A 14,830-nucleotide genomic window follows, 5' to 3' on the forward strand; every position below is an offset into this window, starting at 1 on the left:
ACATGTAGGTGTCCAGAAATGGGAGTTTTGAAATCCATCTATTATGTCTGAGAAAAAAAAATCAACTTTAAGTTGAAAATTTCCCAATTTTTTTACTGTTTCGATTATTTATTAAACAAGCCATAAAATTGAAATGGGTCATTGGAACTTCATGAAATTTTATGGTCTTGTACCTATATAGTATGGCTATCAATGTATAAAATTTCATGCAGATATCTTGCTTAGTTATAAAGTTAAAGGCCAAAACGTTTTGCAAAACCATACATTTTGACAGTGTTGGTACCAAAAGTTTTTAGTTTTGGTAAAAAAATTTTGTCTGATTGCCCTGAATTTTTGTATGTATACTTTATAGGCAATAGGCAACAACTTTTGTTATTAGAGGTTTGGAATTAGACCATTTGCTAAAAAACTGTGGTCACAAAATCATTTCAAGCCCCTTGAAATGATTTTGTGAACATGAACTTTTTTCAATTAAAATTTCCAAATTTTAATTGAAAAAAGTTGGTCATTTTCATTGAAAATTGATTTGCCAAAAAATTGGCAAATCAATTTTCAATGAAAATCACCAACTGAGGGGTACATTTTGCATTTTTTGCTACCCTGAGCACCAATCAGTTTAAAAAATTATAGACCTATTAAAAAATATCAAAAAAATGCAACTTTTAGGTCAGTTTTTAGATTTTCACAAAATAGGCCTTTTTCGTGTACATTTTCTATGCATTAGTTTAGGTTCAAAATGGAAAAGCAATAAGTAACCATGGCTTTTTTTGCAAAAAAACTAATTACTCAAAAATAAAATTAGATTTTAAAATATAATGGAATGCATGTTTTAAGAAACACCTACTTTCTAATTTGATTAAACAGTTCTATAATAAGCTGCACAATTTTAAAATTAAAATGTGGCATTTTTGGCAGAGTAAGACTATTAAAGGTGCTTTCTGTTGGAGTCCACAAGGCTGTTTTTAAGTTTAAGAGCGTATTCTGGATGAGATGGGAGTCGTTTGTATCGTTGCCAATGATGAAAAAAGTCTTGATGAGCTGCTTCAACTACCTATTCACTGTAAATTCCAAGTGGTGACATGTGGTGGTTCACAAAGTCTTTGATGTTGTGAAATACCACATGGATCTTGGGTGTAACACTAGCATTCGGGATGGCAAGGTATGAGTTTTGAAATTAGGCTGTATTAGTTTTGAAATTATCTATTAGGCTGGCGCAGATGTATTTTTAATACATTGTTTCCAGTTTAGGATGTTGAATGCTGGATCTTCTTGACTCAATGCATGGGTTTTGCTTGTGTCTCTGTTTTTATGACTTGGCAACTCATTCTATATTCTCCTAATGAGGGTGTAGCTCTAAAACTCAGTTTTATTGTTCTGAGGCCAGCTGGTAGTCAGGTTTCCCGAACTCTGTGGTAGCTCTCAGAGAGGCTGATTCCATCAACAGCTGAAAAATATCAAAGTATTAACAGTGCCATGTTGCGCATGGATGGTGTCCCTGTTTGTACTTTTGGTGTGCATTGCGGAGGCCACATTTGGAGCCCTTTGTTACGGCTTAGGGTTTATTAGTAGTAATGAGGCAATTGCTTGGGCTATTAAACAGTGTTCTGAGTACTATCTATGCTTTGAGTCAAGTTCTTCAATCTAATTTAAAAATGAATAAAGTACCAAAAACTATAAAACACAAAAAACCATCATCATCACCAAGTTCTCTAAACCTATCATTCACAAATATTCGTAGTCTTCGAAGTAACTTTTCTTCTGTTGAGTCTTATCTCTTGCAAAGTTCACCTGACCCAATTGCTCGTTGTGAGACTAATTTGAGTTCAGCTGTCTCATCTTGTAATCTTAGTGTTGATGGTTATCTTCCTCTAATTCGTAAAGACTCCAATAGTCACATGCTTGGCCTGGGCATTTACATTCGTAAGAACTCACCCATTTGTTGTGAAACTATGTTTGAATCCACAGACTATTCTTTTATGTGCTTTCGTTTAGCACCACTTCACTCTATTGCCTTTCTCTTTATTCTATATTGCTCTCCTTCATCTCAAGACTGCACACTTTTTGACGTTATTTCTGATTATATCGACCAAGCCCTCTCTCTTTATCCATCAGCTAATAAAGTTGTTGTTGGTGACTTTAATGCTCACCACTCTGAATGGCTTGGCTCTAGTGTCAGTGGTTCTGCAGGCATTAAAGCCCACAATTTTTGCCTTTCTCAATCCGTAACTCAAATAGTCAACTTTCCAACTCTATTTCCTGACAACCCGAATCATTTACCTTCTTTACTCGACTTATGTCTTGTTTCTGATCCTGCTCAGTTTCTCCACATTCACCCTTAAGTTCTTCTGATCACAGTTTGATCTCTCTAAAACTAATATCTCATTCTTCTTCATCACCTGAATCCCCTGAATGCCAGCCTGAATCCACTTCATGGATTCAGGCTAGCATGGAATCTTTTATTCCCTCTCGACGATTCCAGGTCAAGCCTCACTCTCCTCCATGGTTTTCTTCACACTGTGCTGCTGCGATTGCCAATCGAAACCGTTACTTCTATATTTATCAGCAAAATAATTCTCCAGAAAACAGATGTCTGTTTATTACTGCTAGAAACAATTGTAAAAAGGTTTTGTCTAACGCCAAAACCCGCTATTCTCAGTTCATGAAATCTCATATCTCATCTCAAAAATTAGGCTCTTGTGACTTCTGGAGAATCTTTAATAATATCAATAATAAGGGCAAATCTATAATTCCACCTCTCTTGTATGGTTTAGACTTTATCACCTCACCTAAAGACAAAGCGGAATTGTTTGCTAAAAACTTTTCATCAATATTATCTCTTGATTCCACTAGTTGCGTTCTACCTGATATTGCCAACAAACAGGTTGATCCATTGCTTGACATTCATATCACTCCAGCATCTGTATCTAAAGTGATTTCCTGCCTAGACTCTTCTACAGCTTGTAGCCCAGACAACATACCTGTTATTGTCTTGCAGAAGTGTTCTCCGGAGCTGTCATCTATACTCTCAAAACTATTCAACAAGTGCTTATCAGAGTCTTGCTTCCCAGCCTGCTGGAAAATGGCATCTGTTATCCCTATCTTCAAAACTTCCGGAGAGCGATCTTATTCGTCTAACTACCGTCCCATAGGTCTTCTTCCTATCATAAGCAAGGTTTTTTAATCTTTAATTAACAAACACTTAATTTCTCATCTTGAATCTAATAACTTACTTTCTGACCATCAATATGGATTTCGATCTTCTCGTTCTACAGCTGATTTGCTAACAGTATTAACTGATAGGTTTTATTGTGCATTAGATAAAGGTGGAGAGGCTAAGGCCATCGCTCTTGACATTTCAAAAGCTTTTGATAAAGTTTGGCATGCTGGTCTTCTCCATAAGCTTTCTTCTTATGGTGTATCTGGCAACATCTTTAAGATCATTGAATCCTTCTTTTCCAATCGTAGCATAAAAGTTGTCCTCGATGGACAACACTCTTCTTCTTATTCTGTAACTTCAGGGGTTCCTCAAGGTTCTATCCTTGGCCCTATACTCTTTTTAATTTACATTAATGATCTTCCAGATATTTTCACATCTAAGGTGGCATTGTTTGCTGATGATACTACCATTTATTCTTGTCGTGATAAGAAACCATCACCCTCTGATTGCTTGGTGGGGGCATTTGAGCTTAAAAAGTCTCACTTCTGCTACAGCATGGGGCTCACAGTGGCTGGTGAACTTCAATACAGATAAAACTCAATTTTTTTCAGCCAATCGTTATTGCAATAATTTAGATCTTCCTATATTTATGAACGGTGATGTACTCGATGAGTCATCTACTCTTCATCTTCTAGGATTAACTCTTACTTCCAATCTTTTTTGGAAACCATATATCAAATCAGTTGCAAAATTAGCATCTGCTAAGGTTGCATCTCTTTATCGAGCTCGTCACTTTCTTACTTCGAATTCTATTCTCTATCTCTATAAATCTCAAATCCGGCCTTGAATGGAATACTGTTGCCATATCTGGGGCGGATCTTCTTATGATGCCCTTTCTCTTTTAGACAAGGTGCAAAAACGCATTGTAAACATTGTTGGACCTGCTCTTGCAGCCAACCTCCAACCATTATCACATTGTCATAATGTTGCCTCTCTTTCTCTTTTCTACAAATACTATAATGGGCACTGCTATAAAGAGCTAGCGTCTCTTGTGCCATCTACTATAATTCATTCTCGTTTTATTCGTCATTCAATTAAGTGTCATCCTTTTTCTGTGACTGTTTTTAAGTGCTCCAAAAACGCTTATTCGTCTAGTTTTTTTCCTAGAACATCAGCTCTTTGGAATTCGCTTCCTTCATCTTGCTTTCCTGATTCATATAATTTGCAATCTTTTAAGTCGTCTGTCAATCGTTATCTTGCTCTACAATCTTCATCTTTTCTCTTTCAGTAACTTCCAACTTTAATTAGTGGCTGCTTGCAGCCTTGTTGGAAGCGAAGATGTTTAAAAAAAAAAAAAAAAAACAATTATTGGATTTTGTCCAAAAAGTCATCCTCAAGGTCTGATCCAAAGCAGCATTTCACTACAGCATCAAACTTCCTGAGCACTTCGATGAATCCAAAAACTTGGAAAGCCGACTCAGCTTCTGCCAACTGTTGAAGCCTATCCACATTCCGAAGTTGTTTCCTTTAAACGTGCTCAGGGTTGTAAATACTTCAAAAATTTTCCCCAGAGTTGGTCATTTCCATTGAAAATTGATTTGCCAATTTTTTAAGGAAATTTTGGGGCTCGAAATGATTTTGTGGCCACAGTTTTTTAGCAAATGGTCTAATTCCAAACCTCTAATAACAAAAGTTGTTGCCTATTGCCTATAAAGTATACATACAAAAATTCAGGGCAATCAGACAAAATTTTTTTACCAAAACTAAAAACTTTTGGTACCAACACTGTCAAAATGTATGGTTTTGCAAAACGTTTTGGCCTTTAACTTTATAACCAAGCAAAATATCTGCATGAAATTTTATACATTGATAGCCATACTATATAGGTACAAGACCATAAAATTTCATGAAGTTCCAATGACCCATTTCAATTTTATGGCTTGTTTAATAAATAATTGAGACATTAAAAAATTGGGAAATTTTCAACTTAAAGTTGATTTTTTTTTCTCGGATGTAATAGATGAATTTCAAAACTCCCGTTTCTGGACAACTACATGTGTCCACTATCACCCCATATAGGTGGCTTTTTTAGGTTAGCTAAAAGGGCATTATCCCCAAAAATATCAGCAGTGGTTGTTCAATACAATATTTTTCTCTAATCTATTTAAGATTATGCCTATTTTTTTTGTCTGGTTAGTGTCATACCACACATCTATCTGATCATACCACACATCCATCTTCTCTTTCACACATTCATCTGATTATCTCTTTCAACAAATAATACACCATATAAATGCAATGGTTTGTATAAACATGTAAGAATATCATATGCCAGCATCTAAATAAATAGCAAACATATATGTTTAAACCCATGTACGCATAAATGCACATCTTTTCATGGGTCTGATTTTACAAGGGTCTAATCTTTTTACTTCTCCCTAGAATAGGGCAGAGTTATTTGGAAAGAACTTTTTTTCTAACTTGACTCTTGAATCTAATAGCCATATTCTTCCTGTCATACCAGTTAAACAGATTTTCCTATTGTTAAACATCCAAATCACTCTGGCTTCCAATACTAATCATTTTGTTCTTACTGCAGTATTTAAGTTATTCTTAAAGCCCCACACTCTTCTTTATTTTGAGCAACCTTAAGGGTACAGCAAGATTCTATCTTTGCTCCTGTGTTGTTTCTTATCTACTATAAGGATCATGAAAATTTTACATCTAATGTGGCTCTATTTACTGACAACTCAACTTTATACTCTTGTCTTGACAAAAAGTCTTCACTTTTTGGTTGCTTAGAACAAGCAGCCATTTTTAATCTGATCGTACTTATGTAACAGCTTGGGGCTTGCAGTAGCTTGTGGATTTTATGTCTGGACTTAAAATCCAAAGTTTTTATTAGGCAATAAAACTCATTTATTTACAACAAAACAATGTTGCTATATTGTTTGCATTCCTTTATTGATGAAAAACAGGTCTCTCAGGTTCAGACAAACTTTAAAAGTACATTGTAAATGAGATTAGACCTGCTTTATCTGCCAACCACTCTTCCATTCTTGGAAGTTTGCATTTGTTTCTTTTTTCTTCAATTACTATCATGGTCAATTCTCAAACAAGCTATCATTGATAAACTAAAACTCATTACACACACTGCTTCTTTTTTAGTAAGTTGCATACTCTTTCTATATCTGTCCTTTTATGCTATAAATTTTTTTTTTTAATCCAGTTTTTTTCCTTAAACATCAACAAAACCTTGCACATTAACATAACTCTTCATGTTTTCCTGACTACAACCAACAACTTTTTAACTCTTCAGTTAACCATTTCCTAGTTCTTTGTCCCTATTCTCTATTTTCTGATAACTCATAACTTAATAGTGATTGCTTGCAATCTTATTGTAACTAGATTAGTGTTTAAAAATTTATAAGTACTTAATAAATTGTAAATGTAAGCATAAACTTATAATATATAAAATATAATAACTTTTTGTTTAACCTGGGCTATCAACCCCTGCTAAATCTTATGATTTTGCTGGGGCCAGGGCCAGATGGCCTAAAGTCTCATTTTTAACCGTTGCCAGGGCCCAGTCACTTTTTTCTTAAAGTCTGCTGATTTTATATGCTTTTATCCTGTATTTCATTCTGCATACAACTGCTGGTATTCATCATTTAATTTCTGTTTTCTTTCACTTTAATCAAAGATTTCACCAATTGGAATTCTTGCAGGTTTGAGCATTTGCTCTTTAAAACTGCAGCTTTCATTCTGCTGGCATTCATCATTCACCTTCTGTTTTCTTTCACTGCTTTCTATCTACTGAGAATCTTGTGTGATAGACATGTTCTTTACAGTGATGCGACAGGTGAACATTAACTCAGATAAAACTCAATTTTTTTCAGCTAAACGTTATTGCAATAATTTAGAATTTTAGATTTTTTTCTAGAACATCAGTTCTTTGAAATTCGCTTCCTTTATCTTGTTTTCCTAATTCTTATAATTTTTTATCATTTAAGTCATCTCTTAATCGTTTTCTTGCTCTAGAAGTTTCTTTTTTTTTTTTTCCAGTAACTTCCAATTCTAATTGTGGTTGCTTGCAGCCTTGTTAAAAGTGAAGATGTTGAAAAAAATAAAAAAGGTGTTCTTTGAGACAGTTAAGAGACAGCAGGTGACATCATCATTGTAACTTGCAACCAATTTTTTTTCTGAAAAGAATCAGTTTGTTGTTTTTGCTGACAACCCAAATTTTTACAGACTTCTTTTATTATTTAAAAAAAACTCGATTGTTCCAAGGTCTTATTAAATTAGTTGATAAATTGGTACTATTACTCTTATTAATTTAATGAACAAAAGATTTTCATGAACAAAAGATATACATTCATAGATATTATGTTAATGGTAACAAATTAACAGTGGTTATGTAATTTGTGTGTTAAGCAGCTAATGAAAATTGTTAACCTTTAAGTTTTTCTTTTATAGCCATAATAAAAATTCAAAAATTAGATATTTGAAAAACATTTTTGATGACGTTAAAATGATTGCTGTTTACAAATTGTGCTATATAAGCTACTTGGAGAAACAAAAAAGTTATGTGTAAACACTAAACAGTATGATTTTTTCTGAAATGTTGTAAAACTAGGTGATTGTACAAAGGGTGGAAACCCTATTATTCTTAACTGCTCAAATTAGTCCAACTTTCTGTATGGTTTTTTTTTCTTAATATCTTGTTGTCCTAGAATAGAATTTTGAAGAGTAACTTGGAACACTTTGAATTGTAGAAAAAAATGAAACATGCTCAATCAGAAAAGAAGTTTGAAATAGTTAAGAAGATATGTTTATCAAAAAAGTATTATGTCTATAAAATATAAATATATATATGAAAAATATACGTATATATAAAATATATATATATATATATATACATATATATATATATATATATATATATATATATATATATATATATATATATATATATATATATATATATGTATATATATATATATATATATATATATATATATATATATATATATATATATATATATATATATATATATATATATATATATATATATGTATGTATGAAATATATATGGCACAAAATGTTTATAAAAGCATTATAAGTAATTGTTATCTGTTTAATTTGAATTTGAAACAATTTAATGTTTAACAAGTTAAATTTGTGATCAAATTTAAATTCATAATTATTTTTACAATTACTAAAATTATAGTTGTAAATTGTAGTTAAATTCAAAAGCTGCTGAAAACCACTGCTGATTAAAACCACTGAGCTCCTTGGTAACTAAATAAATAAATAAATCCTCAACAATATTAATAAAATATGTTAGTTATAGTATTTCAAAATGATTTTTTTAAAAAGATTTTTTTAAATGCTAATTTTTAATTATTGTTTTAGCAATAAAGTATTTTACTAAAGAAAAGTCTTTTTTCTAGACTGGAATAATTTAGATGCAAAACCTCCATCAGGATTTAAATTTGGTTCAGATTGCTATTGTAAAAATTTGGTTTGCCCATGTGAAATGCTTGGTAAGTTTAAATAAGTTATTCATTTTGTTGCCACAATCAAGTTTAGAACATTTAGTTAATTTATATTTGTGGTTGCTGTTGGCAATTTTTTAAAAATTAAACTCTAGTCTTTGATGAAACTTTACTAAAATATTTAACTATTTGAACATTGTGCTGAAAATTAACTGCAGATAATAAAACAGGTTTATAATAAAACAGGTTTTCATTAATGAATAAGCTCACTATTCTAACTTTTTATTTTTTTGTAACTAAAAAAACCTTCACTTCTTAATATCTGTTGCTTTTTGTTTACATAGTATAATATATGTATAAAACTTTATAAGAGTTTACATATATAATACTTTGTATAATTTGAAATACAAATAGATATTAATTTGTATACAATATTATAAAATATAATTAATACTTTGTTAACAGTATTGAAAAATACCAGGGAAGCATAAAATGGATCAATCTTGCTTGTGAAATTGAATTCTAAATTTCCTTGAAACTTCATTTCAAACTAAACGTGTTACAGCCTTTGTTTAAAAAAAGCAGATCAATCAAAACTCATTTTATTTTATTATTATATTTAAGTCACTTAAATTATGCAGTTGACAAATAATGAAGACTTTGATTTAACAAATTCAGTTTTAAAATTAGCAAAATATCAGTTTTGTCTTGGCTTTTAGTAAACAATTTTAAATAATTGATTTGACTAATAAAAATATATAACAGTCATTTGAAACAATAGGCACAATGAGGTAAGCCAGCAACTCAAATCAAATTTTCTTTTCCTTTAATAATTATCTCATGTAAACATTATTCACTATTTTAATGCCAGTAATAATGGAAACTGGATTGGCAGTAATAACATACTGAAATGCTAGTAACCTTATCCTGGATTGCTATCAACACCTAATATAAGTAACAATTCCTACAAAATTGTAAGCAAAAGACTACTAGAATTAGTTTACAAAATTGTAAGTAACTGATGCAATTACAAACTATAGTTTGCAAAATATATGAATTAAAAAATTCTATTTTTACCGAGGTTTAACATAAAAGTTTTTATTTTGTTCATCATGCAGTATCTAACAACCTTTCACAGAAAATTTAAAATAGTAACAAAAAGAAACTTTTATATCCATATTTTGTCAAAATTTGTTGCATTTTGAATATTCATAAGTAAATCAAACAATTTACTTATGAATATTCAAAACGCAACAAATTTTTATTACTCTAGTTTATATTCATTTTTTATAGCTTTCTAATGCATAATGTAATTTTATTGCATATTATATTAGGGTTAGGTCAAATAACCAAAACCAAATGATGAAAAAATATCAAGTTAATATCTATATAATTTGAAAATTTACAAACTTGCATTTTCTGTTGCACTAAAGCAAATATAAAGGTTTTATAAAAACTGCAAAACAATAAAAGCTGCAAATGAACAAAACAATTAAATGAATGTTTAATTAAAAAATAATAAATTTTTAATAAAAAAAGTTTTTTGAAAATAAAACTAAAAATCACATCTTCAAGGTTATCAATCAATCTTAACTTGATCATCTAAAAAATATTGTTTTTTAGATTTTATGTTAACTAAAATATATAATCTAATATATAACTAAAGATTATATATTAACTATTTAATACGCAGTTTAGTTATCACCCAAATAATTACAATCCTAACTTAAACAACTACACTGTTTTCTTGACAATAAATAACCAAGTGCTAAAACATAAATACTCTGATATATAAATAAAACTCAAATATATAATTATTAAGTTTTAACTATTGAGTTGCATAATTAAGAACACCTTGAGTATTTTAAAAAGAATATAATAGTAATGTTGATTATGAAATACTTTCTCAAATAATACTAAAGAATACTAATATATAGAGTTTTATTAATAACTATTGTAATAAGTAGCTTGTATTGTATAGTACATTTGTTATACATTTATTGTGTTTGTTTGTATATATATATATATATATATATATATATATATATATATATATATATATATATATATATATTTATATACATAAATAAAGTTTACTAAAAATGCTAAAAGATTTTTATTCCACCGTTAAATTTACTTATTTACATTTGAAAATAAAAATTATTTTTCTATTTTTATTATAAATGGTTTTTCTGTTTATTTATCTGTTTTTTTTATTAAATTGATAAAAAAAATAATTTTACATTATTTTACTGGAAGTAGAATCCAATATAAAAAAAGCAATTTTCATTATAATCAACTAAAAAATTATTGTTGGCATGAAGATCTTTGTTGATGTGTGGGTTCTCTCTTATAGCTTTCTATCATTCATATTTTAAGGTGGCAAAAACAGCTAATGCATTCTGCACACACATATTTGTAAATAACAAGTTACTTGAAATCTATAGGAAATAGACCTTTTAAGAAAATCGTATTAGAGATAAACTAAATTTGGTTTTTGCAATGACACTAACTATTGTATTTTCACTCGTCAAACATTCACTATTATTGTCTTTTTATTGTTTATTCTTAAAAAATTTATCTTGAAAAGAAAAAAAATTTTGATTTCTTTTTTGAACAAAATAAATTTTATTAATCAGTCTGAATTCAAAAACCAAGTCGTTTGCAAAAAAAAAGTAAGATCTTTATATTTATTAAAAAAAAAAAAGATTGAACACTTTCATTTTGAACAACATTTTAATTCTGTTGGTCAATTTTATATTTGTCTAGGTCAATTTAGTATTTAAATAGTTTTATTATGGTCTACTAAATTTCAATGAATCCCTTGTTATCTATAATTAAGCACATACTTGTTTGTCGCGTCCTGTTGCTAAATCAAAAACTTAAAATTCTAAAAACTCATCAATAACATTTTTCAAAATTTCATAACTAACTCCTTTATTAAGAGTAGGGATGGCTCTTTTACTTTTTTTGAAACGACTTTTACTTTATAATGTAAATTTTTTTACTTTCAAAAGTAAGTTATGTAAAAGTAGATTACATCAAAAAGTAATTTACTTTTATATGTAAAAGTAACTCACATAAAAAAGCTGTTTTTACATTTTTACATTTAAAAATTAATTACTTTTGAAAATTACATTACATAATATAAAAGTTACTCAAACTGTAATTTACATTTACCTATAAAAGTAACTAATTAAAAAAAAATTATATTAAAAAGTAACTTGCATATGAAAGTAAATTGCATAAAAGTAATATGCTACCAAATGTAAATTGAATTTACAAATAAAATAATATTTTTTAAGTCTTTCAGAAAAACAGAAATTAGGCACCTTGGCCACGCATGTCTACTGACCAAAAATACTTTGCTATGCCACTGTGTTATATTCCGAAAACCCAGGCTTTAGTGTAAAAACGATTTATAAGTAGATTAAGAAATAAAAATTGTGGTGATTGAAACCTGTATATAAAAATACCCTTAAACATTTACCATCCTTACTCCAAATGTGATGGCATCAAATTAGTAATCTTTATTACTTTTGTTTTCTTAAATTTAAGTTGACAGGTTTTAAAGTTCAAAGGTTATGATTATATGAAGTTTATGCCCAAACCGAATAAGGTGGTTGTTTCAACATTTTCCTAAACATTTTTATGTGATATAAACAAGAACATACTTAAGTTTGGCACTTGAGTATGTTTTATTTACCAAAAGTATATTTATTAACCAAAATCATCGGTTTTTCATATTTGTATTAATAATAGGCCCGTTGAATAAAAAAAAAGCAATTGCTTTTACTCAGTAATTGTTCAGTTTTATGTAAATAAAAACTTCAGCAGTTTTTCACAAATTTTTATTCACGTAAATTTAGGCAATTTATTCAGTAATTGCTGAGCTTTACGTGAATAAATTAAGCAAAATTGCTGAAATTTTTATTTATGTTAAGCTGACCAATTACTGAGTAAAAGCAATTTCTTTTTTTTATTTACCCGGCCTATTACATTTCAAAATTTATGCAAGTAGACATCATTATATTATTGGTTACCATAAAGTCTTTAAATGAGTTAAATCGGTTTTTAACAATACATTAAAATCATTTGTACGTAACTATTATTAATACTAATAGTTATAGATGCTGTTGATTGAGTAATTCTAGTCGGTTTGCTTTTGACATGGTATAATACCACACAATACTTGTATTTAAATCAATTTAAAATTGAATCTTGTATTTTGTTTAATTTATATTTTCATGGATAATATTTTTTTAAACCATTTTATTTATATGTTAAAAAAATAAAATTATTCAAAATTTTTGTTTTTTTGAAATTTATGCAATATTTCTTCTGTTTTAGTATGTTATTTTAGAAAAAGATTTCTCTATATTTTCTTAAATAACATACTAAATCAAAATAATTTGGTATTTCAGCTACATATAAATTAATTTTTGAGATATATTTCCAAAAAATACAAAACTATTATTGTCAACTTAATAAACTTATTAAACTCAAACTTAAGAAAAACACATGATCGTCAATTTTTAGTTGTTGATGACTTTATTATGTGCACATATTTAGGGGCTTGGCAATTTTTGTCTTCTTCTTGGCCCACCATTTGTATATTTTACAAAAGAAAAGTAATAATTTGTAACAGCTAAGTTAGAAAAATAAAAAATTAGAAAAATTAAAAATCAAGCACTGCATTAAAGAATGTCTTTTTGTAATAAAAAAAAACAAAAATCAATCACGAAATTAAATTCGAAAAAAAAATTAATTTGATAGTTATCAAATTAATTATAATAAAAATAAATAATTTGAACAATATTATATTCTTTTTTGACAAATACAAATGATCTTGTAGACTAAAGTCACTTATAAAAACTTAATTTTCTTCGTTATTCTTCGACAAAATTTAAGTATGCGTCATTTGATTACTTATTCACAAAAAAAGAGGTAAACTAACTTTTGCTCCAAACTTTTGAATAAGGAACAGAATATAATTGTCAGATGAACTTATAGCTTAATTAAGGATAATATTTTAAATCCCCTAAATAATTGGGGATGTTGCTTAAAATTTATATAGTCATAGTTTTTGAACACTAAGAGAATATTGCATGACATTAGAGACTTGTTAATGAACTTAAATTTAGTTTAAAATTTTAAAAAAATGTATACATATAATTATGTATATATATAAAAATATACATATAAATTATACAAACTCATAACTTTCACACTAATGGCATGCAAGGGAAGTTAACATATTAGGGGTTATTTGTCAACAGACTCTGTTTGTCGCAATACTTTTGAAAAGCTTTACATAAACATGAATATATAAATGTTTGGAGTTTGCTTCATGTTGTAACATAAAGTTAAATTCTCAAACAAAAACAAAAAGCTTGCTATGGGCCTGATATGTGATTGGAATCTGGTTGTTTAAATACTGTGATTTGCACTTTTGTTAACTTTTTTACTTTAAATTTTTGAAAATTCAAAGTAAAAAAAGTAAAAAAATATTTAATTACAGAAAAAAAAAAGAATTAGATGTTACTTCATAAGTATGATAAAATAACATCAACACACTTTTCTTTACAATCGACCATATGATTTTAAATTTAAAAGTGTGCTTTTTTGAACTATCCAAAATGCTTTACATAAGTTGAAAATATTAATTTTCAACTTATGTAAAGCATTTGATATTGTTATGAACTTTACTAAAAATGTTATATTTGTTTACTCTAAGGTTCTGCATTAGGCCTGTTGCTATTTATAATATTCATTTATGATCTTAATATGTTCTTTAGATTTTCAACTGGTTACTATTTTGCTGGTGCCAACAACTTGCTTTAAACAAAGCAATCATTAAAAAAAAACAAATACATAAATCATGATTCATCAATCTTTTTTACTGGTACTAATAAGTTCACTAACAAAACAAAAATTATTTGCTTTGATCTAAACTAAAGTTTATAAGCATTTAAAATTCAGACATGATGGACATAGAGTTAAGCCTTTTAACTCTATAAAAGTACCTTGGTATTAAAATAAATTCACACCTTAGATATATTTGTCACAGGTGTTTTTTAAAGTTATTTAACCTCATAATAAAATTATTTCTGATCGTCTTTCAATTTTATTTTGTTTGTATCTAGAATACTTAAATCATGTGAACTCAGCTGT

The 14,830-nt window shown here is 28.5% G+C and overlaps 1 protein-coding gene across 3 annotated transcripts in view; it reads left to right on the top strand.

The window, feature by feature from the left end:
• The window catches only part of LOC105850908 (uncharacterized), a 268,050-nt gene that overhangs the window by 163,092 nt on the left and 90,128 nt on the right, over positions 1–14,830 (top strand). For all 3 annotated transcript variants that reach the window (XM_065813636.1, XM_065813637.1, XM_065813638.1), the window contains one exon: positions 8,612–8,704. In XM_065813636.1, coding sequence (XP_065669708.1) covers positions 8,612–8,704 — 93 coding nt within the window. The remainder of the gene's footprint in view (positions 1–8,611; positions 8,705–14,830) is intronic.

This window comes from Hydra vulgaris, chromosome 12, assembly GCF_038396675.1.
Source record: "Hydra vulgaris chromosome 12, alternate assembly HydraT2T_AEP".
NCBI classification, from domain to species: Eukaryota; Metazoa; Cnidaria; class Hydrozoa; order Anthoathecata; family Hydridae; genus Hydra; species Hydra vulgaris.